This window comes from Phaethon aethereus (genome assembly GCF_964289735.1).
Source record: "Phaethon aethereus genome assembly, chromosome: 1".
NCBI lineage: Eukaryota > Metazoa > Chordata > Aves > Phaethontiformes > Phaethontidae > Phaethon > Phaethon aethereus.
Genome location: NC_138575.1, coordinates 91,541,104 through 91,563,367, shown reverse-complemented (window position 1 = coordinate 91,563,367; position 22,264 = coordinate 91,541,104). Strand labels below are relative to the sequence as shown.

Genomic DNA, 22,264 nt, shown 5'->3' with positions numbered 1-22,264 from the left:
CTATGAGAGGCTATGTGTTCTGGTACATTTTCCATAGATTTCATAGGTCTAAGCCTGCAGCTGCTCCCAGATCCTCTGAATCTGGTGCACCAAAATCTGGATTACATCTCCTGTACTCTTTTGAACACAAAAGCCACCAGAGATCCAGGGCAGCCATACAGTATCATATACAACTGCCCAATTGCACATCCAGCCAATGCAGCCAAGGACACAACGTGCATCCGTTAACAAAGCACTGAAATCAGATTCATGTAAGATCTAGAGCACATTCAGCAATGAAGGGAACATTCTGGGTCAACCAGAGACTCAGCGTTGTAAAGGGACTACATCCAGATCAGCATGAAAAGGGTGAGGAAAAGGAAAGCCCCAAAGAAATGCATGCTCCAGTAAGAAAGGACCTACCTGTTGAGGCTGATTGGCATTAGAAAGAGGAATGACCATCCAGATGACATTTAGGTTAGTGAGAGCAGCGTTAGTGGTGAAGGTGCAGGGCAATACTGCTGTCTGTCCTCGAGCAACCTGGATACTCCCTGAACTGACTGACACCTCCAGAGGACACACCAAACCTGGAAAGAGAAGGACACCCAGTTCAAGCATTTCAGGAGAAGGAGACCTAGTTCAAGCATTGCAGGTGGCCCCATACACATGCAGGTCATGACAGCAGCACCCTGTTGTTACACAACCGTCCCTTACCAATTACTTCAGGCTAAAAAGAATTATATTCCTCCCTTAAAATATCAGGCTGCTCTTGTGCAGACATTTTTCACAGGCAAATGCAGATAGGCAGCCCTTTTAAGTGAAAGCACTCTAGTTTCAGAGCCTCTGAAAACAACAGGTTTTGTTTGGGCGACAGGGAAAGAGCTGGAAGAGCAGCCAAGCTGTGTCTAAGAGATAATGAAATATGTTTTCAAACCCATCAATCTTAATGATGCCCAACATCACTGGAACAGAAAAGAAAACTGCATTCTAAAAGTCTTCACCAAGGGGTAAGAAGAAAGAATGTGTATCATTAAAGAAGAAACACAGCTCTCCCCACAATTCTACCCCTCATAAAGGCCAGCATGAGCAGAAACGTTTTAGTGCTATTTTTAATTTAAAGGGTTAAAAATCTAAATCTTTTCCCGTCCAGATATTTCTATCTAGATGGTGAAAAATGACTACTGATAATAGAGGATCTCATCAAATCTCATTTATTTTCCAGCATTTCCACCATTCACTTCTTTGCATTCCACACAAGCTGGACAGGGCTCAAAGCCTGGTAAGTCCCAGCTTCCCAGCACAGCAGCTCAAGGCTGCAGTTTTTGGACTGCAAGTCACACAGGGAAATATCTCTGTTCTTACTGCCAAAATCTTGTCAAACGAAACTAAGCAAGGAGTCACCACCACCATTTTGAGTAGTGCTAAAATTCTTTAAAGCATTTTTTTCCCACAAAATCAAAATATTGACTACAAAAAACATCGCTTTCTATGACAGCTCACTATCTTCTTGTTCAAAGCATGTGGGAGGCTGCTGGAGGAGAAGGCAAGGAGTTTTCAGGATCCAAGGCAATATCAGAATATTGCTAGCTCCCAGGTGTAGTCCGTGGACCACCCTATTCTCTTTCTGACTCCAGGAAGGCCTGCCAGCAAAGTTTCTATTTTCTGCCAAGAGGCACTGGTTTGCTGAAGGTGAAATTCTCCATGAGAATAGGTTTCTATCTGAACTATGAATAAATCAGGTTAATTTCTGAGAAAAAGGTGAGTGGTCTCCCACATGCTTGTCTGCTGGGATCCTCCCTAGCTTACCTAATGGAGAGATGGGGAGCACACAGCCTGGAAGCCCTGAGCTTCAGATGTTACAGATCCAAAGCGTAGCACCTGAACAGCCTATGATGAATTCCTGGGTTTGGACTGACTGAACTGGAGCTGCAATACCCCAGCTTGCAAATCCTCACCAACCTCCTCTGGACTTCCATTCCCTCCTCCATATCTTCCCACCTCCAAAGCCCCAGATAGTTTGTGGAGGCTCAGAAGTGTTTCAGAATAGAGCCAGACAAAATGCCATTTTAATCTCTCCAAGTGAAATTCACAAGTTTCTTACTTTGCAGAAAAGGAAAAAATCAAGTCTGACTTTCCTCACAGGCTTGGAACATATTTAAGATTTTAAATATGTTGAAATATGTAACATGGAACATTTTTGAAATTCCTAGGGAAACAGTTCATCTCTGGTGCTAACCCCTCAGAGAATTAGGTGCCTGGATGAGGAAGAGCCAGTGAAAATCCATCAATCTCCTATGCAGGGCTGTCAGCAGCAAGTGGAAGTAAGTGTTTTTAAGAGCCAGTAATAAGCACCACGTTTATTACAAGGTATCTACCTTCCAGTTGCATCTGTGGTCAACAGACTGGGAATGGTTTTGGACTCCTCATTTGCTTATGGCTGGCCAAGCAGTGGCAGTAGCCCAAAAACCAGAAGTGATCCGTGTCAACTTTGGAAATGTCCCTGCAGATGACCCTGACAAGGGATCGTCTTTTCTGCAGGCCTAAATTTGAAGGCTACCTTGCCATGACTACTCATCCAGTCCAGCATCATCCATGTGCTAAACAGAGTGCGGGGAGTCACAATACTTTTTGACACTTACTGGATTAACCTCTCTCTCCAACATGGTACAGGAAGCTCTTCTGCCATGTTCAGCATAGATTTAATGAGATGCTCTCCATGAAAGGAAAACCAACTACTCATCTGACTTGGAATAGCAACATGTGTTCTTCAGCCCCATCCCTTATCCCCTCTACTTTTCACTCCAAGAAGAGTGCACACATTCAAATTCTTGTCATTCATCAAAAGTAATACTTAAGTGTGAGTATTCACTAATCACAAACTTACTGGAAAAGTTAGAGTTTACAGTTTGCATTGCAGGGTTGGTTACATCAATCACTCAATCATCATGATGTGGTTTGCATACCTAGCCACCCTCTTGCTACTCCTAATATTTACTATTTGTTGACTGTAAACATCCTGCAGAATAATAAAAACAGTAAAAGAGAACATGCATAATTTCTTCACTGTAAAAATAATTTTCAAGACATTTGAGAATTTCCCAACTGACTCACGAACAATTTAAAAAAGGAAAGAAAACACATAATATTCCCTTTGCTCTGCCAGTGCCCCACTTTCGCCCTGCAGCAGCCCATAACCCCCGTAATCTCTTCCCCCTTTCAAGGCACCACAGCACCCCTAACTTTAATTTGGGTGCCACGGAGGGGCACTGAGGAAGAGCTGAGGTCCCCGTCCATTTCTCAGACTTGCTTTTGCCTCATGCATCCCAGCTGCTCTTTGGCCTGGGATGCACACAAGGCAGGCGGCACTTAAAGGCAAGGACTCATTTTGTTAAGCTAAGCGGCACCTGCAGGGCTACAGCTGGGGAAAACACACACAACCGCTTCTGACAAGTAAGCTTAAACAAGGCGACAGGGGAGTCAGGAGACCGAGCGTAGGCAAAGGCCTCTTCCACAAGCATACACAGGGAGGTAGGCTGGTGTTTTAACACAGCACCGGGAGGGCATCACTACAGCGTGACCCCTCTCCCTGGGAGACAGCTGAAAGAGCAAAGATCAAATCCTCTTCAGAAGCTACAGCGTCTTTCTTTGCATCGCAGACTAGTAGAAAATGTAACACACTTACACATGCCCTTGTCCATCTACGCAAGGATCTACATGACTCCATCCTTCCACACCAATACCCATGGCCCAAAACACAGGTGAGTGCACACAAAGACACATACGCTTATAAACCTGTATGCCCAGGAAGACACCTAGCAGGAAAACTCAACCAAATGTTACATGTTTAAACATTTCAATATTAGGAGTTGCAAAAATGTGGCTTTGCATTAATGCAAAAGGAGGGACACAGGGGAGAGAGAGAGGAAGAGATTTCAAATTTAGCATATCTATTGGGACAATGATTTTTCAATGCAGCCTAAGGATTGAGGACTTGAAATCCCTTGGGTAGATATAAATGCAAATATAGATATATGCATACACATACAGCCCAGTCTACTAAGTCACATTACACATAAGAGGTCAGAAAAATAAAGCAAAGGATGTTGTAAAGGGTCTCCTTTTGCAAAGGTACACAAGCCAGTTCTTTTCTAAGCTTTCAGAGAAGTTTAATGACTTGTGAGAGACAACAAGAATTGATCATCACCAAATCGCCTCTTAGCATTGGATTACAATGGCCATTACACCCTCTCTTGCATGTGCAGTCTCCTCCTTACTTGGTAATTAAACACCCCTGTAAGCAGCATGCCTGGAGGAAGAACAGGGTACACCACTGTCAGCAGAAAGAGGAATGGGCCCTTCCTGTACGTAGAAGACTTTGATCTTAGCTTGATTCTGCAAACAGCTTTCTCCTTTGATCCCAATGCAGCAAGCTCCCATCACTAATTAGAACGGATGCTCCATTTTTTTGGTCCCCTATCGGAACCAGCCAGCAGAACAATATTTTGGCTACGGAGACTCTTTTAGAGTTTCATTGTATTTCCAGGATGAAGTAATTATTCTGGCAACAAATCACTCTGATTTCATTTTTGATGGGTCACCACTGCTTTTCCAAGCAGCACACTCAGCTCCAACCCCTGCATCCGCGCAGGAGACCATGTGGATAGCTCAGACAGCGTGACACAAGCATGGAGAGCCCAGTCCCACAACCAGCCTTTGCCTCTCTGCTGGCTATGAGGAGGAGGCAGATGCTGCCACATGTTTGCTAGCTGCCCTACAAGGGTTGCAAGCCTCAGAGGCTTCGGAATATACCAGATGCAGTAAAGCTGAAAGACGTGGGCACGTCTTAGCATTTTGACTCATACTAAGTTGACTGAAAACGTTCCCAGCTCCCACCAGCTGCCACAGCTCTCTGCCAGACGTCACCAGTGAGACCAGCAAATCACCTCGGCTGACAGCCCCGTAAGTGAAATGAGGGCTTCCCAGTACCACCACTTCAGATCAACAGGCCAGGTTGTAACACGAACAGCCGATGCACAATCAACCAGTTTGTATTACCATGATGGCAGATGGCCACAGACCACAAAGGACTCAGATGCCGCAGAGGCTGTGCCTTCAGGAAGCACCGTGGTCACACTGTTGAAGTCGTGCTAAGGGCACACCCTCCTCTACTGCTGGATCATCCCCAGCACCTGGATTTCGGAGGCAACCATGCTCAGCGGAGTATCTGGGTATCACTGGCTGGGTTGCAGTATAGCGCACAGAGAGGGTCTTCCTCCACCGTATTTAGCTTAGGAGTGTTGATCTCCCAGGACCACAGAAAAATAGATGTTTCTTTGGAGGGTCATTCATAGCATGAAAGTCAAGCTCTTGCCCTGCCTCACCTTCTAGAGGACACTCTCTACTTTGCAAGTACCCCCAAGCACTGTTAGCAAGTCAGCAGCATCTGGCACCTGCCAGCAGCAACCTCCGGATACTCAGTGGCATGGGAGGCTGGGCTAGCGTGACTTTGCATACGCAGAGGCCAGGGTACAGGCTCACTCTGCAGTGCTGGCAAGCCAGGGAAGCAAATGGCCAGGGGAAAAAGGAGGGAGGGAGGTGTGAATAGGAGGAAAAAACCTCAGCTACATGCATTCTGCACCTCCAGACCTCCAGGGAGAACATGCAGAAATGTGTGTGGCTGCGGGGAAAATGAGAATAAAGCTTCAAGCTGTATTAGTTTGCATCTGAGACCCAGGGAATGGCTCCCCCCATCCCAGTGCAATTAGCAATCCTATTGCCATGTGCTGGGGAAGATGCCTTTGGCAGTATGACATTTTGGGTCCCTCATTAGAGAAGCAAAGATGAGGTCACTCAAAAGTTTCCAAAACAGGGTAGGAACACAATGTTCAACTTGGCAACTGCAGGCAATGGAGGAAGAAACTGCAGAGCAGTCTTTTTCCTGAGATGAAAGGAAAACACAAGTTGCTGTGCCTTTGGCCTGCTTTACATCTCTGAGTCTGGGACCAAAGCTGCCTTCTGTGCGAAAGAAGAGAAATGTCTCCCACCCCAAATGAGCTGAGGTACATTGCCAACTCAACACACTGAGCGGTAGCAAAACCTACAGCCCAAGAAGGAGAGACTCACAGCTGGAGGAAACAGTAGCAGATGCCGGGAGTACTTCTGCCACAGGACCTGCTAGTGCAGCAACCATTCAAAAGCCCGTGAAGGAGCCTGGCTTGCAGCTGCAAGCACTGATAACGTTGAAGTTATCCACCATGATACAACCCAACCTATTCTATGATTCTGTGACAGCATCCAAACTGGACAGACTTTGGCCATTTTGTTCTCTGAAACAGCTGCATCAAACTTTGAATACCTCAGACACTAGACTGAGAATTTATTGGGAGTAAGCCCATTCCCTTTATTTGAACAGGGACAGTATCCCAAAACAAGATTCATGCTGGCTCTTTCTGGTTCACAGGTCTAGCAATGGGATAGTAACCTGACAGTCTATAATGCAAAATAATTTCCAACTCTTTCCTTCCTATCTTTGCTGGCTCTGCAGGACAGACTGGAACAAACAGCAGGAAAACAATCACATCTAGCATGGTTTTAGAGCAAGACCTCCACAACACAGGTGTTAAGCCTACGCTGACACTAACTTTTCCTCTAAGGTCTATAAAGTGTTACTCTCTGTTAAATACAGGTCAAAAGCCAAGTTAACCTCTAAACACGTTTATCCCTGGAGAAATCATCAGACAGAACTGGTGGTACCTAGTCATCCCTCCAGCACGGAGCCTCCCAAGTAAACAGATGCATTTTACTACAATAAGAGCAATCTCAGGATTGCTGCCCACCCTGTAGGATATGCAGACTAGCAGACACTAATCCAGGGAGAAAACAGTATCAGGATCTTGAACTCAAGCCCTGCAGCTTTTCTTGCCGAGCAGTCCACCAGCTGATCGGGGACATTGGCTACCTGTAAATCTGTGCTGATCACATCAAATCTTCTCCCTTACCATCTATAAGCTCATCTGAACTAGACAGAAAGATAACAGTGAATCTTCCTGCTGACCCACTCTGCTCTGGCCTCAGCTGTTGGTCTGGTGAATAGCGGTTGCCACCAGCCCTGCCATCCTCCCTTTGAGAAATAGATCTTTCTCTGCAGGCCAGCTGAGAGGAGGATTTCAAACAACTGTCTGAGATGACATGGAGCACATCTCCGTGCCCCTGACCTCCCCAACCTGCAGCTGTAGGGGGTGTGAAAACTGGACTTTAAGACCAAAAAAAGGCAGGAAAGCTTTCAGCTATACATACTTCAAGAGTGGTGTCAGTTCCCTCCCGTGTCCTTGCCAAAGGAGCTGGACTAGCTGTTGCAGGGGTAGAAAAGGGACTCTCAACACACTGAGGAATTTGATTCCTTCCCCGTTTCTGCCACAGACTCCCTCGGTCCTGCTGCACAAGTCAGTCAGCTCCAGGTATCCTCAGAGGGTCCCTACTAGTGCGAGATCCTCCTTTGCTCGGGTTTAGACCTGAAGGGTTTGGTTTGCTGAACTGCCGAGCACTCAGACCTGCTAGGGAGATCGAGAGGGGCTGTGCTCTCCGTGTGGCAGGGGGGGATCACGTTATGTTAAGCTCTCTGTGTAACCTGAAGGGTGCTTTTCCAACAGATCTGAATGCTTGTGTTTAATTAGTCACAGTCTTGAAATGCAAAAGAGGTTTTTGAACTGTGCGAAGAGCATAGTGCTAGAGCAGCTTGCTAGCACGTACAAAGTGGGAACAAGAACCCAAACCTGGTTTACAGGTGCCCTGGTGACAGCAGGGTCAGGGGCTCAATGACCCAAATGATCCTTTCCAATTCTGGACTCCTGCTGTGCTCCCAGTACTGGCTTCTTTTCTTTGCCTCCATCCAGCCTGGCTGGAGCTGCCAGGAGAGCCGCCGCCGCCTTCGCAGCTCCTGCTAGCTGGGGTGGTTGCCTTGCATCTCTGTTGCCTCAGATGCAGTATGCATGCTAGTTAGAGATAAAAAAAACAACTGCATTGTATTATAGCAAGATTATAAAAATAGGAAGGGACATTGATAGGAACAAAAATAGCATCTACAATGACATTAGCTAGGATAAAACTAATCAATCGCTGTGCTCTGGGGCATGCGTTAATCCCCTCTCCATGGTATAGCGTTGCACAATTAGGTACATTATGGAAAGTTTAACACTTCCCTCCGATGCATGCGGCATTGGCTGGAAACAGAGACTGCTGCGATCTGAGCTGGCAGTCCTTGAATTCACAGCATTTGCAGAGGACTCAAGGAGCAGCTGCGCTACCGAGGTTGGGGAATTTTTTGCTTTAGCAGATGAGCGAGACCAGAGGGGACCCAGAAACTCACTCAAGTGCTCACTCATCGCTCCCCTGAATTGAAAGAGGGGAGGGGTGGGTAAGCCTAATTCAGCCCACTCTGTAGGACCATTCGGTGTCAACCTTGCCCATCCCTGGCTGTGCCCAGTATTGGAGCCATCAATGACTCAGCCCTCCAGGACTCCGATGGGCAAATCAGGACCATGCATGAGGCAGCGTACCCAAGGTACAAACAGGGTGGTGTGTCCTTGCAACAGGGCGCTAGTCCTTTCTTTCCCTCCTAAGGTCCTCCAGAGATGCTTGGAGCATCGTTTTCCAAATCACAGGCACAGGCAAGGAGGAAAGTGAAAGTTTAGCTGGGCATAGAAAGGTATCTCTTCATTCTTTGTCTTCTACAAAGCTGACAGGGGCAAACACAAACCCATAGTCCTGTGACAGGTCAGCTTTGGGGAATCCTACTGCAGTAACTTAAGATGTTGCAATTCTCTGCTGTTTGTCTTGTTGTTTAGCACAAGGTTATTGCCCCAAAAACAGCAAAAGGAGAAAGAAAGCTGTGCCTCCATCTCACAGCCAGGCATTAATTAGCATAACCTGCTGAGGAAGGTGTAAGGACAGGCTAACTTGCTCTGCTGTGAAAGGGAAAAGCTACATTTGCAGACATGCTGGCCTGTTCTGCTCACTGCTACAGTGGAGGCACTATCCAACAGTAATGAATATCTAGGGGTGGGAACATTTTGAATGACCATGGCCAGTGACTTGGGAATGAAAGCTTATCAAATGTTCGTGCAAGCACATTTAAGGTGGGAAGCTCTGCTTGAGTTTGCAGAGAGCCTGCAACAACAGCTCAGAGCTGCAGACTTTCCCATTCATATAGATCAGATGCCAACATAAAACTCCCACATTCCTCCTCTTAATTATCTCACTGCTTGTCACAGCATATTAAAGAGGAAAATGTACCTTTTAAGGCAAAGATTTGTATCTATGTTTCCTAAAAGAGGGAAGAAGCACAGAATTGACTGAGGAGCAAAGGCATACATTGGTTTCCTTTTCCCGAAGCAGGTTGCAAAACCTTGCAGGAGCCAGCTCTTAAGATTTGGGAATCACCACCACGGCCAGTCACTGTCTCTGAAAGCATCCTCAAGCATCCCCATGGGTATCTATAACTACACCCGAGGCCAGCTGAGCCCACAACATGCAAATGAGAGCTGGATGTTACTTGCTTGCCCCAGAGTGTGAGTCTACTTAGAGCTCTTCCCAGGATCTAAAAGCAGAAACAGCTTCGTGTTCCCCCCCCTCCACGCCCATCCCACTTCCCTGATGATACTCCCCAGCCTATCCCAGTAAGCAGAGATGTGTCGTGTCGCAGATCAGTGCCAAGTGCTGGCAACGGCACGTGACATTGCTGACACAGCAAAGTGGCCTCCTTCGGGAGAACGTATCCACTGGTGCCTCTGCAAGAGAAACGTGTCTGCTCCCGAGACTGGGGAGCAGAGAGAGTCAGGGTTAGGAAGCCGAAATTAAAACAGGTCCACAAAGCTCTACTAAGACACTCACTCTTATTTTCTGTTTGCCGAGCCATAAAAAATACATTAACGGCCCAGCAGCTTTGTAAATGATTAATGGTCAAAAGAATAAATTTCTTCCTTCTCTCCTGGTTAAAAAAAAAAAAAAAAGTGCAACATAGTGATAAACTGCTTAATAAGGGAAAACAACTCGAGGTTTAAATACGTTCCGTGGTATATACCGTGGGAAGGACAGAGCCTGTAAGGAATAAGATTAAGGCCCAGTAAGGGGAGCTGGCACAGGGGAAGGCAGGATGAACGGGTGGGCAGGCTGGAATATATGACTTGTGTGTGGTGGCGAGAGGCAGGAGCTTGGGGTGCAAGCTGTAGAGGAAAAAAGGCGGGCATGGGGGAGGGACAACCCTCTCATCAGTGACTTTTAAGACTGCTCATAAGTGCGTCCCAGAAGGCATCGAGAGATACGCGCTCTGCATATCCCTCCATCTCCTGCCCCCATTACAGGAAAAACGCCATTGAAACACGACTGCAAACTCACACCTGAGTGGCTTTTTCACCTACCGTGACACAACCACCATTAGGTCTACATCACAACCTGCGGTTCTGCTACAGTTCGACTACTTTTACCCAAAGCACCAAGAGCTATGTCCATCCTCCCCCAAAAGGAGGAAAAGCAGAGGGTGATGGACACAAAAGGGACAGTGCCTGCCCTGCTAGGCACAGGCTGGGTGAAGATGCAGGGACACGTTGCTGCATGGTTCCCTCCCTGCAGATACCACTGAAAGGGGTGCCTAAGAGAAAACAAAATTAAAATAAATAATCTAAAATAAAAGCAACCCCTGAGGACACAGAAACTAGCCATTTCTAAGAAAAAAGTTTTCATTTATAGACTGATACCACTCTTTGTGAAGTCAGGAAGGACTGTCACCAGGACAAGTATCAGATTCGTAAAGGATCTGGTCCAACAACCCACAACTTTTGGCTGAGGCAATGCCAACAAGTTGGCTATCTGCTTTCCACCCCAGTTTTGTTTCTCCTGTATGAAATGCCCTCATCCTATGGAGCACACGAGCTTTGCAAGTGAAAGGATAGTTGGCAGATGTCCTTCGGTGTTCACTATGCCTTTGCGCTCCCCTAAAAATTTTCCTGCTCTGTGACTCGGCTGTGAGTCCTTCTTCACCTACGCTGCCGTCTGCATGGCCAACAGAGTGCCCCCATGGAGCTCGGGCTGCTCGGCCAGACACTGATGCCCAAGCTGATTTGGTATGTCCTAGCAATTCCACTAAAGGCAGTTAAGTCACGGGAAACACACCTGATGTTTAAAAATCAAGCACTTGTTGAAGTATCTTGCCAAACCGGGTTTAAAGGTCTAATCACACTTGCATCCATTCTGTTAACAAAACTCCTGTGGCCCACTGGTATGAGAGACGTACACAACCACAGTGAAACTTCCCTGTCTCACACATGATGCTGAAAACAAGCCTGATAAAAGCATAACTTTGAGTCTCCAAAAGCAGTCAGATTGAAGCTAGCTTTCATGGGGATGTTCAAAGGCATTAGACTTCCATATCTTAAACTTTGCTAATCCCAAACTACTTTGGATGTAAAATTATTAAAAACAAACAAACAGAAAAGAAACAGAAACAGCAAGCTCTTTTTCATTTAAATTGAAAAGAAAGGAAAACCCAAATTTGTCTTCTGATCTGGCAAATGTCAGGTCAGTAATTGAATGTTTCAGATTATGAGTTGAGCTGTCTGAAAAAGGTTGTAAAAGGACAATTTTCCACTGGGAAAAAAAGAGTTTTCATTAAAATCAAAATAGGTTGTAAGAATATCAACTTTGATGACATTTTCAGTGAGTGAAGACAAAATGAATTGCTTCAACTTTCCCATTTAATTATGGGAATATTGGCACACTTCAGTTCAATAAGGTAAAAACACTTTATTTCAATCCATTTAAACTCTTGCCATATATTTAGATATTACATAAATTCTAACTTTATATAATTTTATTCAGTAACTGTACAGTGTTATATGCACACACATTCTTTATATGTTATGGCCTTTCAACATAATGTGAAGAGTATCTTTTCCCAGTGGAAATTCCCCCTGATTTTTGTTCCATCCACTAAAAAATCTGGGCTCTCACTGTGATGTGAAACAAAACAGAGAAGACACATTAGGACTTCCCTGGAATAGATGGCTAGTTGGTTACTAGCTTTAGCTACAAAGAGCTCCAGCCCAATATTCTCATGGGAACATGCAGAGTTTAGGAGCTGTAGGTGTCTCCATATGAAGTTTGGTCCTGATGGTGCTCAAGTGGCCAGTGTCAGGCATGGACATTTCCACACATGAGCAACAGGAATACACCTATTTAAGCACTTTGCTGCTCTGTCCCTGAATGATATTCACTCCCTGCTCCCCATCCTCAGGGAGCGTCGTCTTCCCCACCTCCCTGCCCCGAAACCCAAAGCTTTGGTACAAGTGTTGCTGACAACAAATCAATTCCCCGCTCTCCAGCCATTTGGGCTAATCATTCCCACATTGCATGGTGGAAGCAGGACCAATAGATAAAACGTGCACAGGAGATTAATGCAAATCCGCTGCCCGTCTGCTGCGTGCCCTTTTGACACGCAAGTACGTGCCAGCACAGGGCACAAAGGGAAACAAGTGCTAATGCTGGGAGGCCCTCCCTGCTCACAGTGTACCCAAGGCTGAGGTATCTGCAGCTCTAAGCATCCAAGCTAAGACCATTGAGCCTATTTTTTCACAAACGCTGCACATCCTCACCTCCAGCCAGTGCCAGCGCCCTGCACTCTGGTTGGGTACCCAGCATCATGTTGAAAAAAAATCAAGTGCAGAAAGTTTCACTGGCAGCTCCACAATATGCTAGCAGGTAAGGCACTGGGGCAATGCAGAGTCTCCATTTTGCAGTGAGAAAAACCAAGATGGAGAGCAGGTATAACTCATCTAAACACCATGCAGCGGGTCAATGGCGAGACAAGAATAGGACTTCGGCAGCTGATTCATGGGCCTTGCTCTGGATATTAATCACACTCTCCACCACTGTGCCAAGTATTAGTATTGATTTCAAATTAACACACACATTTCTTATCAAAGAGAAAAAAAAATAATCAAGAAGGTTCACCATGTTCAGCTCTGTTGGAGGTCAACATGACTATAAGAGCAAATGCTTTCTGCAAGAGGCCCTGCCCCAAAGCACTCCAGGTTGGGAGGCACGTAACACCACCCTCAGGGAAGTGTCAGATGCTCACAAAATGCTCCAAACCTCTTAAGGAGTTTTTAAAAAAACACAGTATCATCACAGCGTGCTTGAAACACAGGAAAGAGGCTTTGTGAATGCAGCTGCTGCTGTTATTGTACATGACAACATGCCTCCCTCCTTGCCACCTTCTTTTCCCAGTCCTGAGCGCTAGCTCTGTGTGACCAAGATTCACAGTGTTGTCTGACTTTATGCTTGCCCTCTCTTCTTCCCTTCCCCTAATGTCCTAAATTCCCTTTTACAAGAGCTGCTAACATTTGCAAACATAAAGCTGCTACAGGCTTCCCTTGTCTTTTAGAGTCAGAGTCTCAGGAAGATGCTTTGCAAATTTTCCCTCTGTAACAGATGCAAGAAGCTGCTTATGCCCAAGCAGCAAAGTACACAACTGCTCTGAACTAAGAAGGACTTTTTTTCTGCACAGCTGGCTCGGATTTTCACACAAATGTTGTTGCTCCTGCCAAGTCTAAGAGCACACAGAGCAGCATTAATATGAAAGAGCCCGATCGGACACTGGTTTAACAACAATTTGAAAATTCCCAAAGCACAGCCTGGATGCTGGGTTTTCTTCTTCCTTTGTTTTTTGCTTTAATGCACCCAGGATGGGGCAGGAGGGGATTAAAATAGAACAAAACCATAAGAAGCCACTGAAGGAAGTCTTAGCCTTTTGGGGGTAAATTCCCTTTTGAAATTCAAAACGTATATGTTAATCTTTAATGTTAAACCCTGGATTAAAAATTCATTCAGAAATCTCACAGTTTGGAACACTTACAAGCCCATTGCATTGTTAAAACCTCAGATCAGTGCTACTCTGCATAAAGAAGTCTCCCCAAACTCCTTCCTTTCTCTTGAAGTCAAGAGCAGGTACTCGCTGCTCCGCGTTTATCCTTTAAGCTCAGTGAAGCCTTGTTGTTGTGGTTCCCCCGAGCTGGGAAAGGCTCACGCCGGGGGCCTCCGGGTCCCGTTTCAGAGAACTGCCACTCACTTGGCGGTCCTGGGGAGCAAACCCAGAGCCAGCGGGAACAAGCGGGACACTTCCAAGGAGCGCTCCCCTGTTTCGCAGGGGTTAGCAGTGCTGCAAGGTCACAGCTTGACTCAAGCTGCCCAGTTGTGCCTTTTTGAAACCAGATCCTATCCACAGGCATCAAAACCATCGCTGGCCTCAACCTTTGTCCGAGCACCCTGGCAATGCCTGGGCAGGACTTGTGCCAAATTCTGCAGGTCAGTCCCAGCGCTGAGCTTGCGGATGCCACAAACACTCCCAGTTTTAATAAAGTGGTGTGGGACGCACAGCCAATATCATCCCCAAGGAAAGAACTGTCTGTGCCCAACGTGATCTGGGCTGCCACAACTCACTGTGGCAGAGGACCTTTTCCAGAGGACTCACCGAAATCATGGAAGGAAGAATTGTTCCCAAACTGCCCTTGCTACAAGGGTTCTCATTTAGAAAAGTGGGACACAAGGCTCAGCCCTCCATTTCACTTTCTTTTTTGTGCTCCCTTTTTGTTTGCCTGCAGAGGGGTACCGAGGGACCAGGCAGCACATGCAGAGATGTTGCGGTTTTTTATAAGTATTTTTGGAACCATTTGCTCTCTTACCAGCTGCAGTCTTACAATGCTGCAGTAGGCTGAGCAGGAGGTTTCCATCTCTAGAGTCTGTGGTACCATGTCATTTACCGTAAGGGGTAAAACTTTCTTTTTAAGCATCGATATTTTTGACAGCCACCTCAGTGCAGTTGCGCTAGCAGTTACCATCACGAAGCAGCCTCTCCCCTACCCCCTTTCCTGCACTTGCGGGCTAGTTTCCTTCCAGATCCTCCACCTGAGACCATCACCTGCTGAGACCTGCAGCCAGCTGGGTCCCCGCCAGATGAAGCGCTGCGCCAGTCGAGGCGAGCGTTGCCCACACAGCTCCCGGGCGAGGAAGGGGCACGGGCAGCCAGCACAACTTTTGGAGGGGGTGTCCCCCTCGGCGACGTGCTGATGCCTCTCTGGCCTCTCTGGTGCCATCAGAGGAGAGGACCTCTCATCTGCGGTCGAGGCTGCTGCCTGCTGTGCACAAGGTGCTGTGTGAGACTGAATATGCTGTGCTGCACCACGCAAGGAGCAACCCCGATGTCACTGGACTCCGGGCGAAAAGGATGCAATCTGTTCCTTGCTTTAAAGCAGTACTTGTCATCAGGGAGGAAAAGAAAAGAAAAAACACACAGGAGAGATTAAACACGTACAACAATTTAACTCTCCCTTGTTTATCATAACTTTCCCTGCCATATTTGCTAATGGCAATAATAATAATCTCTGTAGTAGAATCACACTTTGGCTTCTTTCCCAGATTCTCCTCTTGTTCACCAGGCAATGAAGTCATTGTATCACTAAAACTTTTTAGAGACCTGGCTTTGCAGGAGGGGCCCACCAGGAAAGGTTTAGACAGCTCCCCAAGGAAGCTGAGAAAACAGAAGAGGGGTGGAGGAGAGCCCGTGTCGCAGGGACAGGGGAGTGTTAAGCAAGAGGAAAAAAGGGTGGCAAATCTCCACTGTATTTGCCAAGAGTGGAAAGCAAGGAAAGCAACAATTATGAATGAACATGCAATCCAGCACAGAAACAGTCCTCTTCAGGATGCAGATGTATTCCCTCAGCAGGATCTGAGCACCTCTGGGACCCAGGGGAGGCCAGGAGCAACAAGCCTAGGTGACTTGCCCATGCTTGCGCAGAGCTAGATGTGAAGCCTCACTCTCCAGAGCCCACCTTGGTAGTTCATCTCCCAGATCACCTTTCCTTCCATAAATTCAGTCTTCTGCTTTTAAACTCATGTGCCCATCAAGTCAGGTTACAATTAAGACTCTGCAGTATGGCAAAATATATTCATGAACATCTGTTTGAATAATAGTCCTGAATTTGCTTCGACAGTATTCACCCGACCTGGTTTCCTTGCCTTCTGCAAGAGCTCACACCAGCCCTCCCGTGTTCAAAGATGGTGACATGAGGGAAAGGCTGCTGCACACACTCACATAAACATGAAGATTGTGTCGGCTGGTGGAGGACGGGTTTCCAGCCTCTGGTGCACAGACCTTTCAGGGGTTGCAGGTTACTTCTTGGACTCCATAAAAAATAGCGAAGATAAAAAAGCCTGAAGTCAGAAGGCTAAAATTTACTGCACCAAGGCCTGGTCTACCACTAAGAAATCTGTATGTGGGTTTGAATCCTCTGCAGTTTGGACTTGCTGGGAGAAGAGGGGTAGTGACTTACGCTGAGGCCAGACCTGCTCCTCTGGCGGGGTGCTCCAAGGGGTGCAGGTAAGCATCCCTCCCACTCCTCATCCCACCCTCTCTCCCTCAGATCTGCCAGCGTAACTGCTGGTGTAATATCTCTCCCACACGGCTCTAGCAGAAAGATACTTGTTAGTGGGCAAGAGCAAATGTTTTTCTACTGTAGGTCACGCGGAGAGGATCAGGTTGAAGAGCAAGAATGTGGGCAGCCGTGCTGGCAACCTGAACTGACGGTAACCTCTGGCAGGGAAGGGGAGCAGGGACAGCCTCTGACCTCTCCATCCACCTCAGCGACAGTCAGGGCAGTACATCTGTCTGCAGCCTCGCTCCCTGCCTCCATGTGCCCGGCTGTGAAGTGGGGCAGTGTCCCCTCACCCCCCCAGCGCTTTGCGCTGCTTGGGCACGTGGTATTGGGGGAAGGCAGGTCCAGCAATGGAAGGAAGAGAAACCATACCCCGAGTTCTACAGTGCAGGTTGAAAGTAATAAATACTCAAAGCAATAGACTGTAAGCTAGAATATGGCCCTAGGAAAAACATTTCTTGAAAAGCAGACAGGAATAAACTCAACTACATACACTTGATGGCCAGCGGGAGAGAGATCGTGGAGTTAAATTGGCACGGCTTAAAACACACACCCCACAGAAATAGATGGAATGGCTGCCCACTGGATTCATCTGCAAGAGCCCTGTATCTCCACAGATATTTTGGCTATCATCTCTAAGCAGCATGTGGGATGGCTAAAGAACAATACAACAGGACAAGAGTAGTCTCTGAGCGGGAGGAACAAAGAGCTTGAGCAAGATCAGCACTATACTGGATAAATCCTAGAACAACAGAAGCTCAGAAGGAATTGTCTTTTGAAGCTGCCACAGGGATGCTATTTATGTTCATAGTAAACACAGGCCACAGGGAAGCAATTCAGCTCTAATGACAAGGTGGTATTGTGGGAGGCTGTGCCATACTGAGACTGGCACAAGGCTGCTGTCCATCCAGGGATGACTTCCATCGAAAGAACAGCTTTTTATAACTGCTTGCCCAGCTCTCATTATCGTAGGAGCTGCTGACACGTATTTCTACACTCACGTCACAAATTTTAAAGTCTTTTCCAAGCTCTAGGAAGCAGGAAGATACAGCAGCAGAGGAAAGCAGTTCTGCTAGGCATTGAAGACAGCATTGCTTCAGACAGCACATGCAGCAGCAATCTATAACCACAGAGAACAGATGAAGAAAATACAGCTACCTTTGGAGAGTGGAAGTCTAACAAATGAAAACAAGCTTCCATTAGTCTTTTGGCATGAGCATCCCTGGCTCAAAGTAATTAAATGGCTTTGGTTCATGCTTTTTCTTTTAACTGATCAAGAGGAATGGTGTTGCTGCCTCCACACCCCCATTATATCTAAAAAGATGATGAGCAGCTCAGCACTTCCCTAGCAGAGAGAAGAGCCTCATGCCTCTGCTCACCTACCCTCTTTCCTGCGGCCCTGTCAGTGACCCTCACGAATCCCTCCAACGCCAATATCGTCCCCCTCCAATGAGACCCAAGAGGACATGGCTCGAAGCAGCGTGGTGGTGCCCGCCACCACGACAGTGCGGCTGGCCACGGCTCTGAGAACCACAGGAAGGGGCTGAGGGGAAAATTCGTACCCCCGAGTTGAAGGGCTTCATATGGATCCTCACTCCCCGGGACCTGTGCTCACTTTGCAGGCCGTCCCTCCAGCCCCGCGCCGGTGAGACTGCAAACGTGGGGGTGTGGGATGGGGGGTGGCAGCGTGGAAGCTCCCTGCCACGACAGCACCTTCCTCACCGGGGCCATGGAGTCGGGGTGCTCACTGGAGCTGACAAGGCCATGCAGCACCGATTCGGTGTTTTGCATCCTCCAAGAAGCAAAAAACAGGAGGTGGCAGGGCGCTTTTCCCCCTGCTTTCTGGATGTTTGGGTTTCTGACAGATTTCTCTGCGAGGGGCTACCCAAAAGCTCCATGGAGCTGGAGTGTCAAATGTTAGCACTCAGCACTTAATTTGTGGTGCAAATCCTGTCAAACCCAATTTCGTCTCCTTGCCCCTTCGAGGCATCCCGAGCCCGCTCGACTTCTGCAGGGGGCTGAGGCTTTAAGGAATGACCAACTGCTGAAGCAAGCCCGGGAAGCGGCAGGATGGGCGGCGTATGCTCCAGCGCCCGGCGTGCCCTCTGCCCTCTCCTCCCCTCCACCGGCTCCGCATACACACACAGAGCCGGGATACACCCCAGGAGGCTTAGTTGATGAACATATCTGAAAGCTCCAGGCCTCATCACGCTAGAAGAAAAGAGTGATATCGTTAGCATCTGAGCACGATGCTGTTTGGGTTAAGAAAAGAGGGAGATGAGGCCGGAGGCGCTGGCTGGGAAGCACCCCAAAAGCACAGGACCCTCTGCAGGGATCTGCCATACTCATCTGTAGCAGACACAAAGGTACCGGAGGGAAGGAGCCTTCTAAGAATGGGGGTCAGGCAGGATTAAGTGGGAACCCATAAAACACGGCAGACACTTCTTTCTGCCCCCTGTGAAAGGAGAAAGTGATCACAGAGGAGGGAGGAAGGTAGGAAATGAGATCGAGATGGGGAGATACATCAAAGGGACAGGAAAGAAACAGAAGAAAAATAGATAGAAAAATGCTAAAAGATAAATGTAGTATGTTTTTAATTTGCATGAAAAAATAGTTCTCTTTTCCCCACAGATCATCTTTATTAACAACAAAATCTGCAGCGAGATCTCAGACTAGCTATCTAGCTATGACAACAGCAAAGCTCTGAAACAAACTGCTCCAGGGAGGATGTGAAAACTCCAACTCAGGCAGCTTTTAAAGGCAGGGTGTAGGGCTGACTGAGACTTAACCAGGTACTTTGCCTGAGCAGCACACAGACCAGATCAGTGATGCCCGAATATTTGGTCCGCTGTCCAATTTTTAGAGAGCAGCTGCATGAAACCACTGAGTTTGTAAAAGCTACTGTTTAATACAGTTTACCCACATAGTGCTCACTTCAATTTTGCAGACCACAGTCCACATATCACTGGCCTAAAAAGATGCCCCAAGATGTTCTCAAGCTTTGTTCCCCAGGGCTCGGTTCTGGGGCCAGTCTTGTTCAATATCTTTATAGATGATCTGGATGAGGGGATCTAGTGCTACCTCGGTAAGTTTGCAGATGACACCAAGTTGGGTGGAAGTGTTGATCTGCTGGAGGGTAGGAGGGCTCTGCAGAGGGATCTGGACAGGCCAGATCGATGGGCTGAGGTCAACCGTATGAGGTTTAATAAGGCCAAGTGCAGGGTCCTGCACTTCAGCCACAACAACCCCATGCAACGCTACAGGCTTGGGGAGGAGTGGCTGGAGAGCTGCCCGGCGGAAAGGGACCTGGGGGTGCTGGTTGGCAGCCAGCTGAATACAAGCTGGCAGTGTGCCCAGGTGGCCAAGAAAGCCAACAGCGTCCTGGCCTGTATCAGGAATAGTGTGGCCAGCAGGAGTAGGGAAGTGATCGTGCCCCTGTACTCGGCACTGGTGAGGCCGCACCTTGAATACTGTGTTCAGTTTTGAGCCCCTCACTACAAGAAGGATGCTGAGGTGCTGGAGCGTGTCCAGAGAAGGGCAACAAAGCTGATGAGGGGTCTGGAGCACAAGTCTTATGAGGAGCAGCTGAGGGAACTGGGATTGTTCAGTCTGGAGAAGAGGAGGCTGAGGGGAGACCTTATCGCTCTCTACAACTACCTGAAAGGGGGTTGTGGCGACGAGGGTGTTGGTCTCTTCTCCCAAGTAACCAGCGATAGGATGAGAGGAAATGGCCTCAAGTTGCACCAGGGGAGGTTTAGATTGGATATTAGGAAAAATTTCTTCACTGAGAGGGTGGTCAGGCATTGGAACAGGCTGCCCAGGGAAGTGGTGGAGTCACCATCACTGGAAGTGTCCAAAAAACATGTGGATGTGGCGCTTCAGGACATGGTTTAGGGGACATGGTGGCGCTGGATTAACGGTTGGACTTGATAATCTTGAAGGTCCTTTCCAACCTTAGTGATTCTGTGATTCTGCAGCTCTACCTTTGTATATGCTTCAACCACAGGGACAGGCTCCAGGAGAGGCGAAGGAGGCCACAGAAAAAAAGGGATGTGTAAGAAGTCCATTTCACCCCTGGGACCTACAGCTTGCTCAGTGTTGTATGTAGCCGCACTGGGAGGTGCAATCTTCCTGGTGCTTACAACCCCCCTTCTCAGTCCAGCAACCCAATATCCACCATCCACAATCCACTGTCCACCATCCACAACAACTTACAGCATTGAGCCTGGAGATGGAGCACATCAGGCTGAACTGTGTCATTTTAGGTCTTGGCTATGAGCAAGGAAGCCAGTGGCAATACCCTGGGGGAGGGGAAGAGGTTGGTGGCAAGAAACTCTTCCTTCACCTCTCTCTTCATGACACTCCAGGGAGGAGGTACATGGGAAATGATGTCTCCTTGAACATCTTATTTCTTTGAGTATCTGCTGCGATCCAAATTCCAACCAGTAGCCCAGCTATGGGGCTAGATGGGCCTGAGGCAAGACACAGCAAAGCCACTGCTATTAAGAGAATGGAAAAAGCAGTGGCTAATCTTGGGCAGAGAACAACCATAGATTGTTGTCAGGAGCACTGGGGCATGAGAAGAGGTCTTAAATCTCCCTGCCTGGCACCATTCCCCTTGAAACTCCTCCCCTCTTCTCAAGCCAGCAGATTTGATAAGAGAAGACCACCTTCTTCCACATGCAGGGAAGAAGAGAAGGGGGAAAATCTCCTGCTTCTTCCAGAAGAGGAGGGGCAGCTCTGCTTGCTCAAGCTTGCCTGCTTACACAAGCTTGCCTGCTTACACAAAGGCGTGAGCAGCTGGAGGGTGATGCTCTCTCCAGCTTTGGCTTACCAGGCTGACACCAGCACAAAGCCCACCCACCAGCTCTTGGCTAGGCAGCTTGTCAGACTGGTGACCAGCTTCAGAGCTTAAGAAGAGGTCACCAGCTTAGTTTGCAGGGCTGATAACAAGCACATCTACTTGAGTCACTGTTTTCCTGCAGTTTTCCTTTCCAACCTTCCATGCAAATATCAGCACTTGTGGCTATTTATGTTCTTGGGAAAGTCACTGCCTGGGACGAGGGAAACTACGAGAAAGGAACACAAGAAATAAAGGGATGAAGAGGAAAACAAGGAGAAAGTTAGTTAAGAGTTTTCCATCATCAAACTGAGTTGAAAAAGCAGCAAAAAAGGTTTAATTTCCTTTCCCTCTTGACTTCTTTCCAGCACTCTTTTCCCTCCTTTTTTCTCTAAGTGAAAATTGAAAGCTGTGTCAGAAAAAATTAAAAACCACCTGTCCCAATTCCTCCTCCTACCCTGACTATTTTCCATAGAAAAGAAATAAATGAAAACAAGAATGTAATGGAAGCTTCTGTGAAAAACAGTCTTTGATTAAAAAAGTAATTTTTCATCAACACCTACAGCTGAAGAAAAAACCTGGACCAGCTCCACACAACATTTTGGAGATACAAGCTAGCCCCAAACCCACAAGTATTTGTCCTCAGTGAAAGGAAAACTCAGACACAGCATAAGTACATGTGTCTATACCAGGTTTAATTCAGCTAGCATGCTAAAAGCAGCAGGGACGCCATGCTGGAAAGGACCTTGTGTACTTTTCTGATAGCAGCTCACAGCGAGATCTGTGCTACCACATCCTCTCTCTGACTCTTACTCATGCTCAACGGAATGGATGCAGCAATGCCATCACACCTTCATTTGCCCAGGCAGACAAAATCCCTAAACGCACTGATTCAGTGCTATAACCTTGTCCAACAGGTATCAGAGCCCTAGCTCCGGGCCAGGAGCAATAAAGCGGTTCATGT

At 47.5% G+C, this 22,264-nt stretch overlaps 1 protein-coding gene across 2 annotated transcripts in view; it reads right to left on the bottom strand.

Annotated features, from left to right (window-relative positions):
* IGSF11 (immunoglobulin superfamily member 11) overlaps positions 1-22,264 on the bottom strand; it is a 111,909-nt gene that overhangs the window by 4,847 nt on the left and 84,798 nt on the right. Inside the window, exon 2 of one of the 2 annotated variants that reach the window (XM_082012654.1) lies at positions 403-566. In XM_082012654.1, coding sequence (XP_081868780.1) covers positions 403-566 — 164 coding nt within the window. Of the gene's footprint in view, positions 1-402; positions 567-22,264 lie in introns of those variants that run through there. The other variant, XM_082012655.1, reaches the window with a different exon arrangement.